The 16,621-nt window shown below is 47.6% G+C and overlaps 2 protein-coding genes across 2 annotated transcripts in view; one reads left to right on the top strand and one right to left on the bottom strand.

Moving 5' to 3' along the window:
- LOC147685416 (syntaxin-binding protein 4-like) overlaps positions 1-16,621 on the top strand; it is a 1,262,048-nt gene that overhangs the window by 1,156,939 nt on the left and 88,488 nt on the right. The window lies entirely within an intron of this gene.
- Positions 6,845-7,229, bottom strand: LOC147685417 (ER membrane protein complex subunit 6-like). The gene has a single exon (XM_086939745.1). It carries the CDS (start codon positions 7,227-7,229, stop codon positions 6,894-6,896), a length of 336 nt encoding a protein of 111 aa, XP_086795871.1. The 3' UTR covers positions 6,845-6,893.

Raw genomic sequence — 16,621 nt, 5'->3', positions numbered from 1 at the left:
AGGGGGAGAGTAGTTGCCGATAGCCTGCCCTGCCTGATACAATGCCGGCTCCACCTCCTGCCAAGCGGCTGATGGTTCTGTGCCTGCCATGGACGATCCTAGCCCCACCTCCTGCCAGGAGGCCGATAGCTCTGCTCCTGCCAGTGTCAATGCTGGCTCCACCTCCTGCTGGGCGTCTGAGGACCCAGCCCTGCTCAGTGAATAGGCCAGGTGCTTCTGCCTGGCTCCACCCACAACAGACCCAGGATGTTGGGAAATCCCCGGCATGGACAAAGGGATCAAAGCCGGAAAGGGGTATAAGAGAAGGACCCCTGAACCAAGAATTTAGATCACTTCTGACAAGGAACCCTGTAACCAAGGACAAGAGGCCTGCTGATCTAAGGACTGCCTACCCCTTCTGCCAGTGTGCTGTTGTTGGGGGAATCCTGCAGTGCTTCTTTATTTTTGCCAAGGAACCAGGAGAGAGGAAATAGGTGTGTACTCTCACGCTTGCTAAGAAAATCTCCAAGGACTGGAAGAGTGCCAGTCTCCTGCTGAAGTCACGGGGCTAAAGGACTTCATCTGCTAAAGTGCTATTTGCTGGAATCGTGAATCCAGCACCTCTGAAAGAACCAGCAATCTCGACGCTGACGGACGTCGCCGAATCCAGCTCGACGCAGTGGGTAACTGCCCCAGTGTCCCGCTTCCTCGACGACCGGCCGCCGGGCCCGAACGACGCCAGCAGCAACGCCAGTGAGTGGGAGTACGGCTCTAGCTCCAAGGGACCTTGTGTCTGCACCGCTGCTGATCGCATCAACTGTGTGCCCTCTCGACGCCGTGAGCGCTGCTCACTCTGTGCAACCGCACCATCGATGACGCCTGCTGAGGCCTGATCGACACCGAAGACGCGACGCCGGATTGCTCGACGCCGCTGATCACCGTGTGCTTCATTTTCCTAAAGGTACTGTGTTGTTGGGGGTCCGTGTGACTCCGGGCTCGACGTAGCGCTCCTCGCGGTCGACGCCGAACCTTTGGAATAACTTTGCTTCGACGTCGTGTAGCCCCGTGTCGGTTACCCTGTTGCTAAGAACTGTATTGCCAAGAAGAAGATTGCTTGATACTAAAGACTTTTGTGCTAAAGAAGAACCTACCTTTGAACTATCATTTTTCCCTTCCCAGAGTATTTATTACGATTGTGTACAGTTTTGTCGTTATTTGGTCTTGTGCTAAGCCTTATATAAAAATACTTATTTTTATAATACTACTGTGTCGTCTCCATTTGTAGTGTATGCACTTTATTACTGTATGTGGTCATAATTGCTTAACACACAGCCTCTGAGATAAGCCTGTTCTGCTCTGCCAAGCTACCAAGGGGGTGAGCAGGGGTTATCGAAGGGTGTGATCCCCTTGCCCTGACTAGAAAAGGTGTGCCCCTATTTGCCAGAAGTGTATACCTCTGCCAACTAGAGACAGCCGGTTCTAACAGCCTGCTATGCCACAAAGCCTGCAAAATAAAGAAACATAGCTAAAGTTGATGCCTATGCTCATGATTGCAATCTGTCACATAATACAGAGGCATTGCCGGCAAAACGTAGAGTGTAATTACCTGGATTTCTGTCCACTGCCCTGCCCTTTCAAACTTAAATGATGCACTGTCCGTAGAGCCTGCAATAGAAGTAAAGATTGTTACATCACATTGTGAATTTGTGATACAGCAATATACCATGTGCACCTTAAAGGAACTCTACCAAACAATTACCTGTTGTGATTGTGCTCACGTATGCCCGTTCAAAGGTGTGGGGTACTGTCTGCGAAACCTAGAACAGAAGAAAACATGGGTAAGGTATGTTTTTAAATTACAATGCACAAGATGGACCACAGTTTAACTCTACCAAACAAGTACCTGCTCTTCTTGTACTCACGTATCCCCGTTCAAATGTGTGGGGTACTGTCTGCGCATCCTAGAACACAAGAAAACATGGGTAAGGTATGTTGTTAAATTACAATGCACAAGATGCTCCACAGTTTAAGACTACCAAACAATTGCCTGCTCTGCTTGTACTCACGTACTCCCGCTCTAATGTGTGGGGTACAGTCTGCGAAACCTGCAACAGAAGAAAACATGGGTAAGGTATGTTGTTATACTACAATACACAAGAACACAAGATGCACCACAGTTTAACTCTACCAAACAATTACCTGTTTGTTCTGCCTGTACTCCCGTCTGCCTGTACAACTGTATTTGTAGCACGGTCTCACAAACCTGCAAAAGAAAAGGGGTGCAGACTGTGATTCTATTTACCCAGCACCCCCAAAATCCAATGTGGAACATACACAGAATTACCTTGTCTTTGTGGGTACTCACGCCTGACCATTCAAATCCAAATACCTTAAAGACTGCAAACCTGCAATTGAAGATAAGATGGTTAGCAAAGGCTCTAAGAGTTACAAAAAATGAATGGGACTGGCCCAGATACTCCATTAGTTAAAACAACCAAATAGTTACCTGGGATTCCAGTTTAGGCAAATAAGCATGTGCCCCTGTGCTTCATTATTAACACCCATTAGGCTAAACTTATATGCACCTACCCACACAATCCAGCCACTCTCATGCGTTTTCTTTACCTTTTGCCATGCCAATGTGTCCCATTCACACACATTTGCATGTAATCACATTTACAATAGACCATGGGTACTCGCAAATATTTTTCTAAGGGTCAAAAATATTTGGTTGTGGTGTGACAGAGGGCCGCACTGATGCGTGCAGGGTAGTGGTCAGGGACTTGTGAGGTGTTAAGGTGGACTTGGAGAAGTATGTACAATTAGTGGCTGAACAATGTGGTACCAGAAAACTTGGGATCAATACAGGCTTCTCCTCTTCACTTTGGCTGGATAACTCTGGAGATTGATGGACCAGCTGCAGAGAGATCTGTTTTTTGTCTAGGGGAAGTTTTGACTCATTATAAAGTAGCGGAGGAGCGGGTACAGCGCACTGGGGCGTGCTGCACAATTGTTCAACAACCAAACCGTGGCACTCACGCTAACTCGCTCACTACTTGACGATACCTATTAAATGATAGATTCATAAATAGTGAATGACTTACTTTTAGGTAACAGATGGTGATAGATGAGCCAAAAATAGGCCATGAATCTGGTGCTGGGAAGCACTTTCCAGTCATATGTTCACCTGGCTACTGGAGAATCCTAGCTAGTGAGGCGTTGGCTCTGCCCTGCAAGGAAACCTTGCTTAAATAAACAAATATTTTAAAAGGGATATGTTCTGACTTTGCTTGGGTGGCATGGCATTTTATGTATTTTTATATTGTCACATACACCACAGGTTTTGCAGATTGTTCACATGGCCACTGTTCGTGCATGCAATGCATTAAAGTGTGTGATGGAAGCCTAAAGCCTAGAAAGAAGCCTGCTTATTTTCTAACATGAGCTCATGAAATACATGCCGATTGTCATGTTTTCTGTCTATGTGCGCCGTTTGCATAATGTCAGTGTAATTATGAGTGCCATTCAAGGACTATGAGTGACACTTTCTCCTGATCAAAATAAGCAATGATGGAAAGAGATAAATCTTAGAAGTAAAAGCTTTTTGAGAATGGGAAGCAATATAATATCTCCAAACTGCTTTTCTCGAATTCATATTAACCCACTCTGCAGCAAGCACGGTCAGTCTCACTCACTTGTGTGGCCTCAAGGCTGTGATCAGAGCCACCGCAAATCGGGTTTACTTCGGTGGGCTGCCCTGGCTGCCCACCTCTTCAAAGTACAGACCTGCCAGCTGCACCAGTCACTCCCCAGCAATTAGCAGAGGGCCATCATTGTAATTTTACATGTATTTACTGCAGCCTGGAGCCATGCGGCAATGAGATTAGGGGAGCGCTGCTATGATTTGGTGTTGGAAACACAATCTTTATGATGCCTTTGGGACCATAAGGCAGCACACTCTGATGCCCTTAATAGAAGATTAGAGAAAACCCTAGAAAGCCACATACCAAGCTTAACCACATGGCTGCTAGGCGTTTTCCCGTCCTGCGCTGGGAATTGCTTTATTACTTTATTTCATGACGAGCTGGCCTTGTCATCCGCGCACGGCAGGTAAGCGCCATGACGAGCCCAGCTCGTCATTAGCTTCGAAGGGGTTAACATGTTGGATATATAAAGTGTGTGCGCCACTGGCGATGGAGAACAGAGCTCTGCAAACAGTACAGCCTTTCGCTCTACCACAGGCTCTTACATAGCTGAATGCCCCGGCTGTCACCAATCTAGATTTTCCTTTAACCATTCCTGGACATCTTTCAGATCCACAGATGTGGTATGCTGTGAATGTAGGGCAAGGGCCTACATTTCTTATTTTACAAACTGAAACGCCTTCAACTTTCATTTCGTGCCTACATTCTTCAGCAGCATGGCCAAATGCAAACAATGCAGCAAGTTTAAAAACACAGCTTGTGGGCTTTTTAGGGTAATCTGCCCGGTTTGCAGACTTGCTATATTTATTTATTTTTTTACAAAGTTTTATATAGCGCAAACATGATCCCGAAGGATATTAGAGCGCTTCACAATAGGATGGAAGGGAGGACATAAATGCAATATCGAGCGGGAAAAGGAAAGTAATACAATAGCAGTAATTACACAAGTTACATAAAAAGAGTAAGTAGTGCTTTCTCTTTTTATAACCTTCCTCCTTTGGTGCGCTCTGCCCCTCCCTGCTTATTGCTGTTACTCCTTTAATACGTAACGTGTGACTATCGCTTTCATTTATTTATTTTAATAAACTTTTCAGGAGGTACTGTACACTACAATTTACAACCTGGTCACTCCATCCTTAAAATGTGCTCCTGTGCACTTTTTTTTTTTAACGTGCCGCTCAACGGTGAGCATCCACATCTTGAATGTAAATTAAAGAAGAAAAAAAGAAAAAATTGTCACAACATGATGTATAATGGTGATGGCTGGTGAGAGCATACGTGATCACACTTGCCTCAAAAGTTAAAATGGCCACTGAGTCATGATACATGCATGCACAAACAGCACACTGGCGAAGGCTCTTCATTATTATTTTTCCCGGTGCTGGGCAGCATTGGCTAGAATAGTTTTTTTATTTTTGTCGATGCTGCTCAATCTCAGATACTTGTGTGTAATGTGAAGTTGCTGGCAGGCTGATGCGTTTCATTTGCAATGCTCCGACTAAAATATGAGCCCACAGAATCTGCTTTCCTTATGTCACATTTTTAAATTAAGGTAGTAACCTGCTAGGCAACTTATCGCTGTGCCAAGGCAGCCAGCCAAAGCTCCCTGGAGGCCTGTAAATTTCATATGTGTCCATGGCAGCCGGCTCTGCAGCACCCAGGGCAGCCTGCACCGCCCACTAAACATTTACAAATCTTCGCAGGTTTTCTCTAAATTTCTTCAGCACAAATTCTCTAAACATTGCAGTATTTGGCAAATAAATGATAATTACTTCCGTTTCTTTTCAAATCAGTTAACTGCAAATGTCTGAAAGGGGCTGCGATTAACTGGGATATTTAAATAAATGAAAACAGTCTGCCCACAGCCTCGCTTTACTACCATAATAATGCAGCAAGCTAAAGAACCCCGCTTGTGGGCTTTTTAGAGTAATCTGCCTGGTTTGCAGACTTGCTGTATTATTTTGTTAGTAATGCGAGGCTACGGCCAGATTGAGTGCTTTTGTTAAAGTATCCATGTTAATCGCAGCCCCTTCACGAGCTGCGATTAACATGGATATCTAAATAAAAGAAAACAATCTTCCCGCAGCCTCGCTTTACTTCCAAAATAATGCAGCAAGTCTGCAAACCGGGCAGATTTCCCTGAAAAGCCCACGAGAGGTGTTTTTAAACTTACTGCTACAAACAACTTACAAGAAGGAATGAAAGAAGTAGCCGAGTGGATGAAGCACAGCCGTCTGAAACTTAACTCAGACAAAACAGAAGTCCTCATCTTAGGCACCTCCCCCTCCGCCTGGGATGACTCTTGGTGGCCAGAGGCCCTTGGAAAAGCACCCATCCCGACGGACCACGCACGGAACCTGGGCGTCATTCTGGACTCCTCACTCTCAATGACCAGACAAGTCAACGCCGTCTCATCATCTTGCTTCAACATTCTCCGCATGCTCAAAAAAACATTTCGCTGGATCCCCACAGAAACTAGAAAAACGGTCACTCACGCACTGGTCACGAGCCGCCTGGACTACGGAAACGCCCTTTACGCCGGGACCACCGCAAAACTCCAGAAAAAACTCCAACGCATCCAGAATGCTTCAGCCAGGTTTATACTAGACATCCCGCGTAAAGAACACATCTCTGGCCACCTGAAAAACCTCCACTGGCTCCCCGTAAATAAGAGGATTACTTTCCGCCTCTTAACCCACGCACACAAAGCACTTTACGAACTTGGACCCGAATGCCTCAACACACGACTGTCCTTCTACACCCCCCCCGTCAGCTACGATCCTCCAACCAAGCCCTTGCCACTGTACCTCACATCAACAAAACCACCATGGGAGGTAGATCCTTCTCCTACCTGGCAGCTAAAACCTGGAACTCTCTTCCCACTCACCTTTGCCTTACTCAGAACCACCTAGCATTCAGAAAGCACCTTAAAACTTGGATATTCGACAAGTAACTCCCCCCCCCCCCTTCATCAAGCGCCTTGAGACCCTATGGGTATGTAGCGCGCTATATAAATTTTGACTTGACTTGACTTGACTTGACTTGTGTAAGATTTGATTTAATTAGAGGAACAGAACTGCATGGCATTAAGTTACTATTACACAAGAAGACAAACAATTAGAAATTAATAAGGAGTATTGGTCTGTCGATTAAACGAATTGAGTAATAGTCCTCAAATTTCATTAAAAACATTTCAGAGGATTTATCGCTTTAATAGACATGCACCATGCCATACAAGAAAGTCCAGAAAAGGACATAAGTGAATAGGCCTCCAACAAGCCCTCCGGTGAAGAGTGGTCTTCGGGATTTGAAATATTTGTTCCACCGCCGGCCAGATTTTAACACCAAAAGTAGAGATAGGAGAAAGTAACGAAGCCAGGAAATAAAGACAAATCGGTACAGGCCGGTCAGACCCAGAATTCCTGCTGTAGCCCCCGACAAGGCAGATACAGATGTCCCGCAATAGTCCAAAACTGCAGCATTGCCTCGCACTGCAGCTTCACTGATGAACTGAGGGCCTTCATGCTTCCTCGCCAAAGCTGCCATTGCTGTAAACGATGGATTTGGGCCCAGATCTTTGGACTGGGGTGAATGTGTGACATTGATCCACATTCTGTCCATCACCTGTTTTGTTTGCAAATTCCGCCATAAGTGCGCTGGGGATGCTCAGACGTGGGTCCCAGAGCCTCCGCACCACTGGAGTCAAGCTAGCCGGGCTGATGAGAGGTGTTACCTCGAAACCGGTCCGGTCCTCGGATGCATGATTCCGGTCTGGGAAAGATATGGCTGTTGTAGTTCGGACTGGACTGTTCCCATTGGGCACAGGGTCAGAGCTGATTTGCATAAAGTCATTATCTGACCCAGGGTGGTGTGGAGTGCAAAAAACGATGGATTTAGGCCCAGATCCTTGTACTGGGGTGAATGTAAGACATTGATCTACATTCTGTCCATCAAATTGTTTTTTGTAATTTTCTCCCTGAGTGTACTGGGGTAGCTCAGACGTGGGTCCCAGAGCCTCCACACCACTGGAGTCAAGCTAGCCGGGCTGATGAGAGGTGTTACCTCGAAACTGGTCCGGTCCTCGGATGCTTGATTCCGGTCTGGGAAAGATATGGCTGTTGTAGTTCGGACTGGACTGGACTGTTCCCATTGGGCACAGGGTCAGAGCTGATCTGCATGAAGCCATTATCTGACCCAGGGTGGTGTGGAGTGCAAAAAACGATGGATTTAGGCCCAGATCCTTGTACTGGGGTGAATGTAAGACATTGATCTACATTCTGTCCATCAAATTGCTTTTTTTTTTTTTTTTTTTTGTAATTTTATCAATCCTGAAGGCAGAGTGCTTGGAATTATGTGAGATGGTGCTCTAGCATGAGCTGAGCCTGTCTGCAGCTTTCGGAACCAAGTCATTATAGCTGTTCCATGATAACGCTATACCATATACTCTTAAGTGCATTATAATCCTCGCGGTTATTGCTAACTTTGGCATTGCATTATCAAAACATGTCGTGTAAGGTGTCAAAAGGTTTGGAATACTATCCCCTTGCCAGTTCTAGTGACGGGGGTAGCATTCCACCTTCTAGAGGGATAAGACATGTATGTAACTGTAACCCCGGTTAAAGTTAACCTGAGCCTCAGCATCACAAAATGGATGCTGCTGCCACAGACACAAGTCTGACCTCCTGCTGCTGGGACTCCTTCCAGCAACGGAGGCCTGGACAAAGGATTTCCTGCCTGGGGAGGTGCTAGCACCACCCCAGACAGGAATTTGTGTATCCAGATAGGCAGGGCTGAAAGGAATGAGACATGCCTTGGGCACACAAGGTGTCCCTGTGCATACCCCGGTTCAAACCAGTTGCTGGGGGACTCCAGCCCCAGCTCTGGCGCAAAACCGGACAAAGGATAGGGGTGTAACCACCCCCTTCCTACTCCCACACATGGGAGGGGCCTAGTCACTAGTACAGCCCCCTTTAGCAGAATAAAGGTAGGAGCTGGTCCCATTCCAAATTAGATTATCCTGAACAACTCTACAAAGAAGAAACTCTGGACTTCGACCTTCTGCTCCACAGAAGACTGAAGAAATCTCCCTTGTGGCCAAGGAGTGACCACCCTGCATCTGCAGGCACCCTCAAGCGTCCTAGCTGTTCACTTTGTCATCCTTCCTGGTGGAACCAGACTTCAGAGCCCGACGAGACCCAAACTTCCAGACCTCTCCAACCTCAACTCACATCTGCAGCACAGCTGAGATCCGTGGGTGGGACGAGACATGTGGGACCGGCCATCTTGAAGAAACTGCACTTCGCTTCCAGCACGACCTCTGAGGCACCCTTGAGAAAGTGCTTTGGGGATTGAGAAGCCCCCGCCCGAGCAGCTTCTGCACCGAAGACCAGCCCTCCAGCCTCCACGAGATCTGCGTGGGGCCCTTTTGCCTGGTTGCTGTTTGACGCGTTGTCTGGTCACTTGCCGGCTGGCTTGTGGCCTCCTAGACGACAAACTTTGAAAACTACACTGCTGGTCTGGTTGCTCCAGACTGGCCCTTGCTTCCTTCCAAAAGAGAAGTACCCCGGACGCTCCTGGTTCGCACCAGACGCCATCTTCACTCACCGCGTGGGTTGCCTTTGCCAAGGCCTGATGACTCTGATCTCGGAACAGACACCGCCGACAGCGAGAGCCTGCTTGGGACAGCTCGTGCCTCCATCCTGGTCACCGAAGACACCTCCTGGTTCACGTGGCTGCAGAGTCAAGCGTCACCTCTTCACCTGATTGCGACAACATCATCTGGTTCCTTCCTGGTTCCACTACGGTCACTGGCTAGTGACTGTGAACATAGTCCCCTCTGCTTTCAGGTCTCCATCTTCCTCTATCCGCCCTTGGATCACTCCGGACATCTTCCTCCTGGTCGCCTGCAGCATTTTTCTCCAAGGCTCCATTGACTTCAACGTGGAAACCCGACACACTTTCACACCTATGCACCCGCAGCCTGTGGGTAAGGTAACGAGAGCATTTCGGTGCTCATAGGTAGAGTCTTTACTTACCTATTTCGTAATTTGTCATGCCCATTGACTTTGCATTGAAACCGAGTGTGTATTTTAACACTGCACACGCATCCTGTGGGCCTCCTGCTCCTTACCTAAGGTTAGGGTAGTGTAGCCCCAGCGATTCTACAGCCTCTGGGCATCTTCATTTCTTCTATCGTTCTACTTATACAATTTACTTAGTATATGGTTTGCCGTGCCCCTAGGGCACCATTGTAAATTGTGTGACTTATTGTATTTTTCTGAAGAGTATTGTTATGTGCTTAGCCCTCTGATCTCATAAAGAGTTCCGAGGTGTTTGTTAGTAATAAATATATTGTTTATTTTCATAACAACCTGTGTGGTGTCCTTTCATCTGGTATTCAAGGGGTTATATGTGGTAAAACAGCTGGCTTCACATGGCAAAAAGTTTAGCCTAAGACTGCTTTGTCCATGCTACCATTAGGATAGCTGGTCTATAAGGTTGACTTACAACCAATCACCATAAGGGTTGTTTAGACTGATACAAGGTGATCACTAGAACTAGTGAGCATCATATATCAGGCCAACTTCTCACATTGGTGTGCAGCGGTTGGGTTTTGAGCTTGCTGTTGTTTTTACCAAATATAATCTTGAGATATCATTTGAAAGATCACATAAGGTACCATAGGTACATATAACAAGCTAAGAAATACTCTGAGTTCTACTGAACCAGCTGTTGTAGTAGAAAGGGCCTAGCACACCCTGACTACAACTCTTAGCAAGGGATCAGTAGGAAAACCCATAGTGTAGGTAGGTGCACACACCACCCCTAAATTAGAAAGCATGTCTATCACAGGAGAGCCCACAGTGACCCCCCTTGTGATTAGTGACCCTCCACAGGTCCTTTCCAGATATGCAGCACTCAGCTTCCAGGAGACGAGACAATTGTGTACCTCCAGGAAACTGAAACAGGGTTCCAACCCTACCCTTCCTTTTCTGTAAGGTCTCTTAGAGACATATGATGCTAGAAGGACCTCTAACCCAGGCCCCTCAGATCCAGCAGATGGAAGCATACCCCCCTTAGAAGAGAACCCTGACTCTAACCTCCCTGAAACAGAAAATGTAGATGGTAGGGAAGATGGCAACTCATCTGAGGAAGAGGTAGACAATGGCCAAGCTTTAGTCAGCAGACTTACAAGGGCCAACTTAAGCCTATACGGGGATGGGTTTGGGGGAGCCCCAGACCTAGCCACAAGCAGGCCTAACCTTGGGAATTGAAGAGGTAGGTCTCACTCCAGAGACTCTAACAAATCTTTTCACTCCCATGTCTCTCATGTGTCTGCTCAGAGGGCGATGACTTCCCCTCAGAGGAGAGAACACGAGGCAAAGATGAAGGAAGTTAATCTGAGGATCCAAAGGGAAGAACTTGCCCTTGCCAAGGAGAAACTTGCTTTTGCAAGAGAGCAGAAATTGAGAGGGATAGAACCCACTGGTGGCAGCAGTATCCCTAGTGATAAAGACAGGAGTTTTGATAATAGACACCTGAGTAAAATAGTGCCCCCCTTTAAGGTAGGGGATGACATCCACAAATGGATGACTGCTCTGGAGAGGGCCTGCAAAGTACAGCAGGTACCCGAGGGTCAGTGGGCAGCTATATTGTGGCTCTCCTTTGAAGGTAAAGGCAGAGATAAGCTACTCACTGTTAGAGATGAGGATGGTAATGACTACCAAGTCCTGAAAAATGCACTGATTGATGGGTTTGGCCTAACAACTGAACAGTACAGGTTGATGTTCAGAGACACCCAGAAAACTCAGGCTCAGGATTGGACTGACTTTGTTGATTGTACCACTACGGCTTTAGAAGGCTGGTTACTGGGAAGTAAAGTTACTGATTACACAGGCTTGTACAATCTTATTATGAGAGAACACATCTTAAATAATTGTCAGAACCAGTTGTTGCATCAGCACCTGATTGACTCAGATCTGACCTCTCCCCAAGAGTTGGAAAAAAAGGCAGACAGATGGGTCAGAACCAGGGTTAAGCAGCAGAACCAGAACCAGAACCAGGGTGGTGGCCAGAAGAAAGCAGACCAAAAGGGTAGTAATCAGAATCAACAAAATGACCAGAAGTCTTCAACAGGGCCCCAACAATCTAAGGAGGGTGGGTCCCAGAATTCCTAAAAGAAGAAGAAGGATGGTCAGAAGAAACCATGGTGCCAATACTGTAAAAGTAAGACTCACTGGTTTAGTGAGTGCACCAAGAAAGGCTCAGCTCCTACCACTACTGCCCTAAGGCACCTGCACCCCCTAGTACAGTTAGTAGTGGTAGTGTACCCCCCAAGGCTATAGTTGGGTTATCCCTGGGAACTGAGGTGGGTTCTGACTTAGTCAGAATACCTACTCAGGCTGTTCTTGTTTGTAGTGGGGACATGGATATGACCCCTACTGTAAGTCCCAGTACTCTGGGCAAGTACAGGCAAACACCTTTGATCAATGGAAAAATGGCTCAGGCCTACAGGGACACATGTGCCAGTGTCACTATGGTGACACCAGCCTTTGTGGACCCTGATCAGATCATACTAGGTTCAGACTACCTAGTGACCAATGCTAGCAACGTCACTACCAATCACAGTATGGCAGCTGTTAACTTCTCCTGGGGAGGGGTAACTGGCCTCAAAAGGGTTGTAGTTAGTTCAGACCTCCCAGTGGAATGTCTTTTGGGCAATGATTTGGAATCCTCCTTATGGTCAGAAGTGGAGTATAGGACTCATGTGGAAATGTTAGGTTTGTCAGCACATGTCCTTGTTGTGACCAGGTCACAGGCCAGAAAATGCCCAGCTGAACAAGTGCTGGATCCTGGAACAATGGACCAGACACTACCCAAGAGGAAGAGCAGTAGGGTTAAGGCAGTGCCTTCCCCCCTGCCTCAGGTTGAGGATCAGCCCTCTCAGGAGCCTGACCCAAATACCCCAGAAGGAACTGTCCTAGAAGAACTTGAGCCTGAACAGATTGAGTTTCTTGGGACAGGGGGGGCTTCCAGGGCAGACTTGAGGCAGGCACAGTTAGACTGTTCCACCCTTGAACCCCTCAGACAGCAAGCTGCTGCTGAGGCTGCAGGGAATGCTACAGGTACCCACAAGGTGTACTGGGATGAAGGACTCCTATACTCTGAGGCAAGAGACCCCAAGCCTGGTGCTACCAGGAGGCTGGTCATCCCCTTGTCTCTTAGAGGTTTCCTTCTTACCTTAGCCCATGAGATTCCCCCTGCAGGACACTTAGGCCAGAACAAGACTTGGGACAGGCTTGTCCCTCACTTTCACTGGCCACACATGTCTGAGGACACAAAAGAGTTTTGTCGCTCATGTGTCACCTGTCAAGCCAGTGGCAAATCAGGTGGCACAACAAAGGCCCCCCTTATACCACCACCTTTGGTGGGGGTACCCTTTGAAAGAGTGGGGATTGACATTGTTGGACCACTGAACCCCCCAACAGCATCTGGGCACAGATTTATACTGGTGGTAGTGGATCATGCCACCAGGTTTCCAGAAGCTATCCCCCTTAGGACCACAACTCCTGTTGTGGCCAGGGCCCTACTTAGAGTTTTCTCCAGTGTGGGGTTTCCTAAGGAGGTTGTCTCTGACAGAGGGGCAAACTTCATGTCAGGATACTTGACTGCAATGTGGAAGGAGTGTGGTGTGAATTACAAATTTACCACACCCTATCACCCACAGTGCAATGGGCTTGTGGAGAGATTCAAGAAGACCCTAAAAGGGATGATAAAAGGGTTACCTGAAAAGCTTAGGCGAAGATGGGACATCCTTTTACCCTGCCTTCTGTTTGCTTACAGAGAGGTCCCACAGAAGGGGGTTGGCTACAGCCCTTTTGAGCTTCTGTTTGGGCATCCTGTAAGAGGACCCCTATGTCTTGTGAAGGAAGGATGGGAGTTACCTCTCAAAAAGCCTAAGCTTGACACAGTGGACTATGTACTTGGTCTCCGCTCCAGGATGGCAGAGTACATTGAGAAGGCAACCAAAAACCTTGAGGCCAGCCAAGAACTTCAAAAAGCTTGGCATGACCAAAAGGCTGTCCTAACTGTTTACCAGCCAGGACAGAAGGTGTGGGTGTTGGAGCCAGTGACCCCAGGAGTTCTCCAAGACAAATGGTCTGGACCTCACACCATCATTGAGCAAAAGGGAGAGGTCCCTCCCTTTTGGTGGACCGTGGAACTCCCAGGAGCCCCCACAGGGTGCTCCATGTTAACAGGCTCAAGGCATATGTTGACAGGGCGGACATGGGCTTGCTCATGGCCACAGATGAGGGACAGTAGGAAGAGAGTGACCCTCTCCCAGACCTGCTCACTCAGAACCCTGATGATGGGTCAGTAGATGGTGTGGTCTTTTCTGACAGCCTCTCTGAACATCAACAGAAGAATTGCAAACAGGTTCTTCAATTCTTCAGACATATGTTTTCTCTGACCCCCAGTCAGACACACTGGTGCACCCATGAGGTGGACACTGGTGACAGTCTTCCTATAAAGAGTAAAATCTACAGGCAACCTGACCACGTCAGGGACTGCATAAAGAAAGAAGTACAGAAGATGTTGGAATTGGGAGTCATTGAACCCTCAGAAAGCCCTTGGGCTAGTCCTGTAGTTCTAGTGCCAAAGCCTCACACCCAGGATGGTAAGAGAGAGATGAGGTTTTGCGTAGATTACAGGGGTCTCAATGCTGTTACTAAAACAGATGCCCATCCAATACCCAGGGCAGATGAACTCATAGTTAAACTGGCTTCTGCCAAATTCTTGAGTACATTTGACCTGACAGCTGGTTATTGGCAAATCAGGTTAGCTGAGGAGGCCAAGGCCAAAACAGCATTTTCTACCCCAGGAGGTCATTACCAATTTGTGGTGATGCCCTTTGGTTTGAAAAATGCACCTGCCACTTTTCAAAGGTTGGTGAACCAAGTTCTCACTGGGTTGCATGACTTTTGTGCAGCATATCTAGATGATATTGCTGTCTTCAGCTCCACCTGGGAGGATCACCTGATCCACCTGAGGAAAGTTTTGGAGGCCCTGCAGAAGGCAGGCCTCACTATCAAGGCCACCAAGTGCCAGATAGGGCAGAGTCAGGTTGTGTACCTGGGCCACCTTGTAGGTGGAGGCCAGGTTCAACCATTGGAGAGCAAGATATAGGCCATAAAGGACTGGGCTCCTCCAACCACCCAGACACAGGTCAGAGCTTTCTTGGGCCTGTCTGGTTACTATAGGAAATTTGTCAGAAATTATGGGACCATTGTGACCCCACTCAATGACCTGACAAGCAAGAATATGACAAAGAAAGTTCAGTGGACAGTTAGCTGTCAAAAGGCCTTCGATGACCTGAAGCAGCCCATGTGTACTGCACCTATTCTCATGAGTCCAGACTACTCCAAAAGCTTCATTGTCCAAACAGATGCTTCTGAATTGGGTGTGGGAGCTGTTCTATCTCAACTGAATAATGATGGTCATGACCAGCCCATTGCTTTTATAAGTAGAAGGCTGACCCCTAGAGAGAAACGTTGGTCAGCTATTGAGAGGGAGGCCTATGCTGTGGTTTGGGCCCTGAAGAAGTTGAGGCCATACTTGTTTGGAACTCACTTCAAGATTCAGACAGACCATAAGCCCCTCTTGTGGCTAAATCAAATGAAGGGTGAAAACCCCAAACTTCTTAGGTGGTCCATTTCCCTACAGGGGATAGACTTTACAGTGGAACACAGACCTGGTACTGATCATGGCAATGCAGATGGGCTCTCCAGGTATTTCCACTTAGAACAGGAAGACTCACCTGGTCAAGGTTAGTTTAATGTCCCTAGGTTTGGGGGTGGGGGGGTTATGTAGGAGAGTAGGGTCTGCAATCCTATGGTCACCCCAGATTTTTGCTTTTTGCTTCACTGGTTTACGACTTTCCCTGGCTGTGGGCCTGCTAATCAGACCCACAGCCTAGCTGTTCTCTCTCTAAATTGACACACATGTACTTCAGGTGCATTTACCAATTGGTATTGGGTCACTCTTGTAAGTCCTTGTACAGTGTACCATAGGTATCCAGGGCATAAGTGCACCCAAGGCCTACCAGGGGCTGCAGCATGTATTATGCCACCCCTGGCTGGCCATCTAAACAGACACAACTGGCTGGTAACACAGCTGGGGCAAGGTGGTGTAATCACCCTATGCTGTAGATATAGTATACCTATATCTAAACCCCAAAATGGAAACATATACTCCTATAAGTCACTCCTATGGCAGGCCTTATCAATCCTGAAGGCAGAGTGCTTGGAATTATGTGAGATGGTGCTCTAGCGTGAGCTGGGCCTGTCTGCAGCTTTCGAAACCAAGTCCTTATAGCTGTTCCATGATAACGCTATACCATATACTCTTAAGTGCATTATAATCCTCGCGGTTATTGCTAACTTTGGCATAGCATTATCAAAACATGTCGTGTAAGGTGTCATACGCTTTGGAATACTACCCCCTCGCCAGTTCTGGCGATGGGGGTAGCATTCCACCCTTCTAGAGGGAAAAGATATGTATGTAACTGTAACCTGGGTTAAAGTTAACCCGAGCCTCAGCATCACAAAATGGATGCTGCTGCCACAGACACAAGTCTGACCTCCTGCTGCTGGGAGTTCTTCCACCAACGGAGGCCTGGACAAAAGATTTCGTGCCTGGGGAGTTGCTAGTACCACCCCAGACAGGACTTTGTGTATCCAGATAGGCAGGGCTGAAAGGAATGAGACATGCCTGGGGCACACAAAGTGTCCTTGTGCATACCCCGGTTCAAACCAGTTGCTGGGGCACTCTAGCCCCAGCTCTGGCACGAAACTGGACAAAGGATGGGGGTGTAACCAACCCCCTTCCTGGTCCCACCCATGGGAGGGACCTAGTCACTAGTACAGCCCCCTTTAGCA

The sequence above is a fragment of the Lissotriton vulgaris genome, chromosome 10, assembly GCF_964263255.1.
Source record: "Lissotriton vulgaris chromosome 10, aLisVul1.2, whole genome shotgun sequence".
In the NCBI taxonomy this organism is placed as follows: domain Eukaryota; kingdom Metazoa; phylum Chordata; class Amphibia; order Caudata; family Salamandridae; genus Lissotriton; species Lissotriton vulgaris.
This window is presented reverse-complemented; position numbering and strand designations above follow the sequence as displayed.

Bases quoted from the DNA above. Each gene is read 5' to 3' on its own strand.
- LOC147685417 (XM_086939745.1), bottom strand. From the start codon at position 7,229: ATGGCAGCTTTGGCGAGGAAGCATGAAGGCCCTCAGTTCATCAGTGAA.